Raw genomic sequence first — 11109 nt, 5'->3', positions numbered from 1 at the left:
GTGACAGTTGTTGCATGGATGGGTAGGCTTTGCCTGCCAAAATGTCCTATGCAGTCACTTCATGAAAGGTTATGCAACAAAAAGAAAAGCTCTGATCGTCTTTTTTGGCCCCCTGAGTTTTGAGTTATATAAATATATAGTCATCAAAATAAAGGCTTATTAGGGCAATGCTCTTACTTTTTACTTTTCTCATACATACATGCCTAAAGGTCAAGAAGGTATGAGGTCAGAAAGCAGCTTTGTTCATTTTCCTCAGACAGATCACTAAGATTATTTTTGCACAATGTGCAACCTTAATAATGACCTTAATATGAGTTTCCAGGACAGTGTTACACTGGAGCTTCAAGGCATGGGTACTGCCAGCTCTTGTTGCCAAATCAAGCACAGACATGTGGATACAGGGGCTAATAAAGAAAATAATTCAGTTAAGTTAATTCAGTTCATTTAATTGGTAAGACAAATGCTTATTTTGTTATTTGCTTGCGGATGACTTGACTTGTCCTTGTTTTAGTTATACAACTTCAGAGTGTTCAGTTTGGTTCAAAGGAAACAAAGAGAAAAGTATTGTGGAATGTAACAAAGGTTTTGAATTTATGTATAGGATACTTATTGAGGAAAAGAGATAAAGCACCTAATATTATTAAATCAGTATTGGACTGTGTATAGTACATCTCAGCACCAGAGACACTGCTGCTCGAAAAATTAGGGTGTAATCAAATTTCAAATTAAGACTCTGCTACGAGATGTGATCTGTGCCAGCTTTTCAGTATAGAAGATAGAAATGCTAACACAGTGTAGAAGACAACTGGGTGAGGAAGCTGTATGCATATTCTCTCTCATAAATCAGGTGAAAAGAGAGCCACACAAAAACTTTGATAAATGGCTATTTCTTTTGAAATGTAAAATGTAAACTAAATATTTCTCTCTGGTTGTTTTTGGGCAATACATCTGCACATTTTTCTCTGTATGAAAAAAAAATTAAGAAATGTAGAGATGAATGTCACTCAAAGAATCACATGAGAACTTAAGTGCAGATTTTTATAGATGAACCAAAAACAGCCTGAAATCTGCAAATCAGGATTCAGGAGCTCTTCTGCTTCTGCTATTGAGTTCAAACAGCGTATCAGTCTTCTTCACTATATTGATATGGGCTTTAAGACTGTTGGCTTTGAAGTAAGGCTCATCAAATCAGTATCCTCTGACAGTAAATGAGATATTATTACATCAGAAACTATGTTGTATGGAGTTAAAGATAATAGGAATTACACGTGCTACAATACAATGGCTTAAGAGGAAATGGAGGTGGAGTAAAATACGTAAAATTATAGATGTGAAAACACTGATTGGACCTCTATCTGGAGGCACACACTCCGTAGCAATAGGTGGCGATGTTGAGCTTCAAACGACACACCAGCAGTCAAACAAAACGGAAGAAGAAGAAGAAGAAGAAGAAGAAGAAGAAGAGGAAGAACAAGGAGCAGCAGAAGAAGAAGCTCACACGTGTGTCAAACATGGCTGCCCACCGTGTTGTTGTGTGTTGAGATGACATGAGCTGTGTTGAAGACTAGTTTTATTTCCCAATCTGTACAGTAAAGTTACCGCCCGCAATCTAAAAGAGCGTTAAAGCTTCAGGATGGCCCAGAGAAAGAAGAAACTGACGAAGAAGAGGAGATACACACCCAACAGAGAGCCGGAGGGTGACTCTGACGGCGGAGACTTTGAACTGGCTGCTGAAGTTAAAGACGATGATTCTGTAAGAAACAATACTTTAAAATAACTTACTCGGCGTTTGATGTATTGACATACTAGTCTCGTTTATGGCAAACGGTAGTAGGAGCTTACAGCTATACGAGAAGGTCATACCAGTCCCTGTTTAGTGGTCGGGGATATAGCTCAGTGGTAGAGCATTTGACTGCAGATCAAGAGGTCTCCGGTTCAAATCCGGATGTCCCCTATGTTATTTGTTTGTGTTAAATATATTCACAAGCATTTACTTGATATGTGTTGGAATATGAATTCATATAAACTATAGCATAATATCCTCAATACAATATACAGTGCACTCTGTTTTATTGTCCCCTCAACTGTTTAATCTGTCACTTTATAATTACACTTCTTCTAAGATATGTATAAGTACAATGAAACAAGCAAGCAGTTGCTTTATATGTATACATCCACCCATGCATTTATATCTACATCCCGCATATTATGTACATATCTTACATATCCATATGTACATATCCAATTGTTATCTCAGGATATGTTTGCGCTAAAAGGGTTAGTTTGTTAAACTTCTAGCCAGTCTGCAGAAAATCCATCAACAGCTTTGCTAATCAATCAATCAATCAATCAATCAATCAATCAATCAATCCCTTTATGTCCATCTCCATTCAAAAATGTGTTTTGCTTATTGTTGCTTCACTTGGATGTCTGAGTTTCACTGTGCAGAATGATGTACCTTTGACACTGCAAGGCTGTTTTCATATTCATCTGCTGAAGGGGGAAAGTTCCTCTGTGCTCAGATTAAACATGTGTATGTATGATGTATGTAAGGATTTTGTGACAACACAACTAGTTTGGACCAGTCCAGTATGCAACTTATACATGTGTGATGTGGAAACCTTGAAACCTCCAGGTCACATACACTGAGAATGGACTCTACAGTGAAGTAGGAGACATCCTGTGTCCTGCAGTTAAACTTGGACAATATTTGCATATTCATACTGTTTAGAACAAAGGGGGGCGAAATACAAAGTTATTTTATCTTGTCAGAATTATTCAAGGAAAACGTGTACTTACATCACAAGAAACATATTGTTTCAACTGATCAGATCAATTCAGAGAGATTTTTGGTACCTCTGTCATGTTGTTAACAAGCTATTGTCGTGTTTTCTTATTGGTCTCACAGCCAGGGAGGAAACTGCCGAGGTTCCCTGCAGCTTCAGACTGCCTGTCAGATGTGGAACCTGACACCAGGCAGCTGGTCAGAGCCCAAAACAAGAAGAAAAAGAAGTCAGGAGGCTTTCAGTCCATGGGTAAGACCCAGTGAAAAGTGCCCAGATAGGGCTGCATGTCCACTGGTTGTTCACAGTATTGAGAATCTACCTGTATATATTCATTTCAGCTGACGTAAAGTCTGACTATTCACTAGTCCACTATTTCCCCAAGAGCAACATTGTTTAACTACATTATGTATTATTTCAGGTCTCAGTTACCCTGTGTATAAAGGCGTCATGAAGAAAGGTTATAAAGTCCCTACTCCGATCCAAAGAAAGGTAAGTCAGCACCACTTCAACCACTTCAGGATCCTGTAATCAAACATTTGTGACTTCTAACAGCGCAGTATGTTCACGCCCAATCCTTCTCTTCACCACTTCAGACTATCCCAGTGATTTTGGATGGCAAAGATATGGTAGCCATGGCTAGGACCGGCAGTGGTAAGACAGCTGCCTTCCTGGTGCCCATGTTCGAGAAGTTGAAGGCCCGTCAAGCCCAAACGGGAGCCAGGGCCCTCATCCTGACCCCCACCAGAGAGTTGGCCCTGCAGACCATGAAATTCACAAAAGAGGTCAGACAAGCAGACCGATGAATGTTTTAGCTGTTGTTCATTTAGGTGTTCAAGTTGGCTGATGTTACATGTAGCTGCATTATAAAAATCTTTAATGCTGTCCCTGATTTTCTTTTTCCTCACTGTGTTGTGGTGTTGTAGTTGGGGAAATTCACTGGCCTAAAGACCGCCTTGATCCTTGGTGGAGACAGGTGTGTGACTTCTCAATATTCTTGTGCTGTTAGTTTTCTGTTGTGCTCTGAGATCTGCACAGTTGTCCTTTTAACCCTGGAATCAATGTAAATGTCTCTGCTCTTTCCCAGAATGGACGATCAGTTTGCTGCTCTTCATGAAAACCCTGACATGTAAGTGTTTTTTTGTAGCGCTACCTGATGATGTCTTTCTCCCCATCCTTGTACTGCATGTTGTAATCCTCATCTCTGTCCTTTTCCCCCCAGAATCATCGGCACACCTGGTCGTCTCATGCATGTTGTCAAGGAGATGAACCTGAAGTTGCAAAATGTGGAGTACATGGTGTTTGATGAGGCTGACCGGTGAGAAATGGAATTGTTTATTTAAAGGTGTCATATTTTCATTTCACAGTTCAGACTCTCGTGTGCATGTATGTATGAATGTGTCGGTGTTCTTCCTCCGCTAAGGTTGTTTGAAATGGGTTTTGCGGAGCAGCTTCAGGAGATCATCCGGAGGCTTCCAGACACCAGACAAACTCTGCTGTTCTCTGCCACTCTGCCCAAACTGCTAGTGGAGTTTGCCAGAGCTGGTGAGATCAACAATCAGTTCTGTTTTACTGGCATCCTTCTTCATCATGATGTTTTTGAAGATAATCACCTTAATCACCATAATAATGTGCATAATAACATACTGCTGCTTAAGACCCAAGCTAAATAAATAAGCTTTGTTATATTTCCAGGGCTGACTGAACCAGTATTGATTCGTTTGGATGTGGATTCTAAACTCAGTGACCAGATTAAGGTAAATGAAATAATTTGGTCTAAAGTGCTAATAATTTAGAATTATTCCTCCATAGAAACCTAGTTTTTAAAGAGGATACATTGATACTCATAGAATTTATGATAATGTAACATGTTACTACAGAACTGTGATGTTAGCAGCCTCCACCCAAGACCTCTTATTAATTATTTATTTATTGAAATGGAAGGTTCATATATTGAAATAAAACATGATAAATTAAGTAGTGCATCTCTGTGTTTTCCAACGTCTTTCGAAACAGCTGATATGGCCCAGAATTGACAGGTTAGACTTGTAGAATGAAAAACATACCATGAAATTACTAAAAAAGCTTTTTTTAATCACAATCTATGTGTTTTAAAATCAAACCGGCTGCTCTGTGGGTCCATAGGTTCAATATTTGCTCTATCATCATACAGTGTTTCCCCTCACACAAACGTGGTGCTGCCTTCAGGTGTTCTTTGCAAGCTCATACTTACTTGATGAGTGAAAAAGTATAACGAACTTGTTTTGCATTCATTACTCGGAAATGACTGTGAAAGGTGCATAATGCATCTAAAGCTTGGAGCTAAATTCTCTCTTTTCTGTCCAACTCTACTACCAACAACAAAATCTACAAACTACAAAATCTTAACTTCACCTGTCTTCTCTCAGCTGTCATTTTTCCATTTGCGTATGGATGACAAGGCGGCACTGCTGCTTCATCTGCTGAGGAACGTAGTGAAGCCTCACGAGCAGACAGTGGTTTTTGCAGCCACCAAACACCATGTCGAGTACCTCAAGGAGGTAAGATACAAACAACAGAATAACTCTGTGTGTGTTTTTTCTCGGTGAACCCTCACACATTCTCAGTAAATCCAGTTGTTTCCTCATCAGCTTTTGATTTATGTTAAGTTTTTAATTTCCTTTGTTTTGGTCTCCAGCTGCTGTCCTCAGAAGGTTTGGATTGTGCCTACATCTACAGTGCCCTCGATCAGACTGCCAGGAAGATCAACATCGGGAAATTTGTGAATCGGAAAGCCATGGTGCTAATTGTGACTGATGTTGCTGCTCGTGGTATAGACATCCCCCTGCTGGACAATGTCATCAACTACAACTTCCCCTCCAAGCCCAAGCTCTTCTTGCACAGAGTTGGTAAGTGGCTTATACACAGAATTAAGATCTCTATTTGCCCCTAATTAAAGATCTTTTTTTAATTGTACCAAATGTTGATAAGGGTCATAACCAGTCTTTTCCCATCAGGCCGTGTGGGACGTGCTGGGCGCAGTGGTACCACCTACAGTATGATTTGTCAAGATGAGATGCCTTTTGTCTACGACCTTCACCTCTTCCTTGGAAGGCCTGTTCAGTTCGCCACACTTGAACACACACAAGGTAGGCAGGTCTTTAGATTGGTGTGCTACACATCTGGGGCTGCTAGTAGACTTTTCAATCTTTGCCTTTCTGCTGTCACAACCTCTCCTCCCCTCCTCCAGATTCAGAGGGTGTGTTCGGTCGAGTCCCTCAGAATATCCTGGATGACGAAAGTTGTCACCTGATCACGGCTCACGAAAACTCCCTGGACCTGCAGAATCTGCATCATGTCTCGGAGAATGCCTACAAGCAGTATCTCAAGTCTCGACCAAACCCCTCACCTGAGTCCATCAGACGGGTTAAAAGCACAGATATGTCCAGCATGGCTGTCCATCCGTTACTAGGTCAGTTCGGAGGAGGATGAACTATGAAGAGAACATTGATGATGATACTCAGACAGCAGTTGGTAACAGCATTTGATTAATCTTGTTTCAGGATCAGGTTTGGAGAAAATGGAACTGGAGCGCCTTCAAATAGTTGATGCCATCAAAGGCTACAAATCCAAATCAGTGAGTTACAGTACATAATGATGTAGATATCTCACAGTGCTGTAATTTCCTGCTAACGTGATAAAAAAATTCTCCTTTCATCTTCGTGTAGACTATCTTTGAAATCAACTCTAACAGTAAGACGCAGGCTTGTGAGGTGATGCGGACCAAACGCTCCAAGGACACACGGCTGGTGGACAAGTTCAGCAAACACAGAGACGACCTGGCTGCAGAAAGCCGGCTGCAGCGGCCCATCAACCCCACCACCACCGCCGAAGATGATTTCACACACTCCTCAGGAAAAGACGAGGACGCTCTAAAGGCAAGAAACGCTCATGCCTCTGTGGTATTATGATTTGAAGCCAAGCATCTGCAGCGTGTTTTTTTTGTAAGATCTGTATATAGAGCGCTGAGAATATAGCCCAGGTGCCAAAACTCTGGTTATTGCTCCACATCTGGCGTGTTTTGGTCATCTGTAGTTCATCTGGATGGAAGAAATGTCACCCACCACTGTCCCACATTCAACTGAAGTAGGAACAGGAGAGAAGAATCACAAATTTTCACAATTACAATTTCCTAAAGCCCAAGTAGATGTTTTCAGATGTCTTGTTTTGTCCCTGCAAGAGTATAAAACCCAAAGACTTTCAGTTTATTATCTCATGAGACTGAATTGAGAGGCTAAAATGAGAGAATATTTTGGTATATGTGCTTGAAAAATTACTTAAAAGATTATTCGTTCATCAAAATAATTGCCAATTCATTTTCTGCTGATTGACTAAGTAATTTATCAACTCATCAATTCAGCTTTAAAAAACATTTTATAAAACTTTAAGAACTTTGGCCACTGCAAACTTAAATAAGACAGAGCAGCATCATTACTATAAGTCAATTATTGTTACAGCACAGCACTTTAAATGCACAACTTAGATGTCAGTTTTTACATGTAATTGTTCATGTTTCCACCAGGGGGTGTTCTCTGCCGTGGTAGGTGGAAAAAGGAGAGGCCCGCAGGAAGACGGGGAAGAACGGCCGAAGAACAAGAGAAGCAGACAGTCAGGCAAAGACGAGGAGTATTACATCCCCTACAGACCCAAAGACTTCAACTCTGAGAGAGGGTGAGATTTATAAAAATGTAAAGTAGGAAAAAAAGACATCAGACATGATTTAAAATGGATTATCTGTGTGTTCTAACCTGTGGCTCATATTTCCTTGTGTTGATAGGTTAAGTCTCGGTGGAGAGGGCACTGCTTTTGAACAGCAGGCCTCCTCAGCTGTCCTGGACCTCATGGGAGATGAGGGAGACCGGTTAAACCAGCACAAAAACACAATGAAATGGTGAAAATTTTCATTCTCTCTATATCTGTCTCCCCCCTTCTCTTTTTGACACCTCATGCTTCTGATTCTACAATTACCATAGCCTAAGTGTCTCTCTATCATTTGTAGGGACCGTAAGAGGAAGCGCTTCGTGAGAGACACAGGAAAGGAGGACCAGAAGAAGAAGATCAAAACAGACGGTGGACAGGTCATCAGTAACAATAAAAACAGGAAGAACTTGTATCCTTCCAACAGAATCTCTCTTTGTGTACTTGTTCGTTATTACTGCTGTTACCACGACTGTTCTCTCTCTTTCTCTGTTGAGATGTTGTATCACTTAACGACATGTCAGTTACGAGGAGTGGAAGAAAAAATACAAGGTTGATGACGGCTCAGATGGAGAAACGGGAGGAGGAGGAGTACGAGGAGGGAGGAAGCCAGCAGGAGGTAGGAGAGCATCTGTAGTCTCAACGTCAGCACTTTAGAACGAATCCATTATCACATCTGATGTTTTTTTTTGTTAAAAAAAAAAAGTAATAATAAAATGTTACTGGTGGTGGCCAAGAAATAGATGTGTTATTTAACACGTGTGTAGGTGGATTTTGTTACTTTTTGAACAGAGCAAGGCTAGCTGTTTCCACCAGTTTCCAGTCTTCCAGGCTAAGCTAACGGGCGTTATATTTTTAATAGACAGATATGAAAGTGGTATCGATCTTCACATCTAACTCAGGCACTGTAGACTCCAAGCATATTTCCCAAAATATTGGTTTCAGATTATTATATTGCCATTTTGAATCTTAACTACCCAACCTGCAAAGGTGTTGTGAAAATTGTCTGCTTCATTTTCTAAGCAGAAAGTTTAATCACATTCTACATTTTTTTTTCAGTTTCCACATGTACCATCAAGAAATACAAGTTTGTTTCATAATCCTTGTTTCCGTATCATCCATCTCTCCTAGGTCGTGGTCGTGGCCGCGGTCGGCGAGGTCCTAACTTCCAGAGCCCTAACTTCCAGAGGCCTGCAGGACCGCAGCAGACGCCCGGTGGCCGCAGAGTGCGGACGGAGCTGAAGACGAGTGAGCAGATCCTGAAGCAGCGCAAGAAACAGCAGAAGCACCAGTTCCTGCAGACTGGAGGCCTGAAGAATCTCCGTACCAAGAACAAACAGTGGCTCGGAGAAGTTAAGAAGTCAGGTTTTGGACGGGGCGGTCAAAAGAAGGGTAAGATGAGGAAGAGACTCTGAGGAGGACGCAGAGGGGGAACAATCACGGAGGGATGATGGTGTGAGATAATTGAGATGGAGGGCAACACAACGGAACTGGATGATTTCCATTTTCCATTTTCTTCCATCTTTGGGAAGATAATGGAATTAAAGGGCAAGATGATAATTTCCTACTGAACTCTGAATTTGACACAGAGTATGTGTAAGAATGATCCAATGTCCTGGATTTTCCTCTTTTAAGCGTGTTTGCAGTACTGAGATATGTCTATACACATTATTAACTGCTGGCAAAATACAAATATGAATAAGACAATATTTTGTCTTGTCTTCATTTGCATACAACAAACAAAAGTGTGTCCATGATGTGATGTGTAGGTTGGTACATTTATTTGGCAAAATATGTCAATTAAGTATGTCGATTGAGTAAATTAATCCTATTAAGAGGTACTGAAGAGATTTAGTATTCCACTTCTATAAAGTGGGTCAGAATTAGTTCCCAGGATGTGTCAAGCTCCCAAAACACTGGATCCTACATTTCCCATAATGCAACCAATGGCATCTTTTTGTTAAACCCTCTTCGCCTGTTAAACACCCACATTTCAAACTATATCCTGTTTGTAAAGCAGGCTGTAATGAAGTCCCAAGCCAAGATGACCCCCTGATGACGACATCAGGGTTATTTTCTCAGATGTGATAAAGCTCCCGCAGAGCCACAGAACATTATACAGTTTCACAGGCTGAGCAGTACCAGGATGAGATCGTCACGCTTAAAACCCCTTTTAAGTATCATGGTATAAGGATATTTTTTAGGAGGTCTATGTATTGTAGGTTATCACAAGTCTTAGAAGGACTTCGATGAAGGATCAAATTATACCTGACTGGTTATTGAATAGTTGAAGACTTTCTGCAATGCATTCAAATTGCTCCTTTAGTTCTGTTGTCAAGCAGAAATAAAACTGATTTGAAAAGTGATTGAGGACATCCACTCAGAGGCACCCTTTGTGCACGAGTTCACTCCTCCAGGTAGTGAACGTGTAAAGGTATGGCAGCAGATGGGATGCAAGCCTCCCCTCTCTGTTTAATGAGGGTGTATCCAGTTTTCTTTCTTGACACTGTGTTTCTTCTACTATAATCTGCTAAATCTTAGCAAGAAAGGCTCTGCGCTGCTGTTGCCACTGATGTACAGATCTGTACAGTCTTGCTGTACTGGACAACACTGGTTCAGGACCATAACTTTTAAAAAGCAGGAATCTTGTGTATGGAACAAAATCTTTAAGATCTGAGAAACTGCAGCTACATATCTCCATTAAATGTTTCTACCATCAGGGGAACTATGGTCTGACTTTCTCTATCTGGTCTTTCATAAATTCCGTTGCTAGTTTAATGAAAGCCCAGCCAGGCTAACCAAAGCTTTGGAAGTTTGTTTGATGTGACTTTGTTGCCTGTCTTCGGCCTTTATGTTTGTCGTTTCTCCATGCTGGTGTAAAGTCTGGATTGCTCCCAGTTTGTGCTCCAGCGGATGGTGTGAATGAAAAATGAGGTACTTGGTTTGTGTGAGTGGGTTTTCTGTTCACCCACTTCTTTAGGGAGAATGCACGGTCCAAAATGTTCAGCTTCTCATTATTCATCTCCTCTGTAAAAATAATTTTATTATCCACCAAATGAATGTGTTCAGTGATAAAGGCTTAAGATTTTCTGCCTTCCTTCACTTTTAATTAGTGTCTTAAAACAATGCTGAAGGCTCATAAGGCATGATGCTGCACTCTTTTGGTGGAAAAGAAGCACTGCGAGTACATCAGGGTGTCCCAGACGTTTTCGAGACTTCCGTAATCCAGTTTACTCCCCTCTGCTTATGGTAGGTCACTTTGCATATATGGCAAGAGAAGAAAGGGGAATATAAGCCATCTAGAATTATATATGTAATGAGATGCAATGTCACTGGGATAATAACTGCCTTAAATATTAATATCCAGATTTAGTTTGGATGCTTAAACAAAGCCAGAGAATTTCATTCAGGGATTATAAAAGACTATTGACTATTTTTCAATGAGGTCAGGTGCATAATTTATAGTTAATAGAAACATATCCATATCTATCTGTAATATTAGAATTTAAGAGATTGCTAGACATAATATTTAGAAAGAACTTGTATGTAAGTCTTGTATTACAATATTATTAAGTAGTATGATTCAAGT

At 40.5% G+C, this 11109-nt stretch overlaps 1 protein-coding gene and 1 non-coding gene across 2 annotated transcripts; both read left to right on the top strand.

Annotated features, from left to right (window-relative positions):
- The first annotated feature begins 1581 nt into the window (after positions 1-1581).
- ddx54 (DEAD (Asp-Glu-Ala-Asp) box polypeptide 54) lies at positions 1582-9217 on the top strand. Its single transcript, XM_070924572.1, has 20 exons — positions 1582-1753; positions 2909-3035; positions 3205-3275; positions 3380-3568; positions 3710-3759; positions 3871-3912; positions 4006-4101; positions 4207-4328; positions 4479-4540; positions 5192-5323; positions 5461-5671; positions 5780-5911; positions 6013-6234; positions 6326-6399; positions 6491-6700; positions 7345-7493; positions 7600-7713; positions 7822-7932; positions 8045-8139; positions 8652-9217. The coding sequence occupies exons 1-20, from the start codon at positions 1634-1636 to the stop codon at positions 8933-8935; spliced, it is 2613 nt and encodes an 870-aa protein (XP_070780673.1). The 5' UTR covers positions 1582-1633; the 3' UTR covers positions 8936-9217.
- Positions 1883-1954, top strand: trnac-gca (transfer RNA cysteine (anticodon GCA)). The gene has a single exon. It is a non-coding gene; the product is annotated as a tRNA-Cys (tRNA).
- Positions 9218-11109: the final 1892 nt, after the last annotated feature.

The sequence above is a fragment of the Enoplosus armatus genome, chromosome 18 (genome assembly GCF_043641665.1).
Source record: "Enoplosus armatus isolate fEnoArm2 chromosome 18, fEnoArm2.hap1, whole genome shotgun sequence".
Lineage (NCBI taxonomy): Eukaryota > Metazoa > Chordata > Actinopteri > Centrarchiformes > Enoplosidae > Enoplosus > Enoplosus armatus.
Note: the sequence above shows the minus strand (reverse complement) of the source record. Positions and strands in the feature narration are given on the sequence as shown.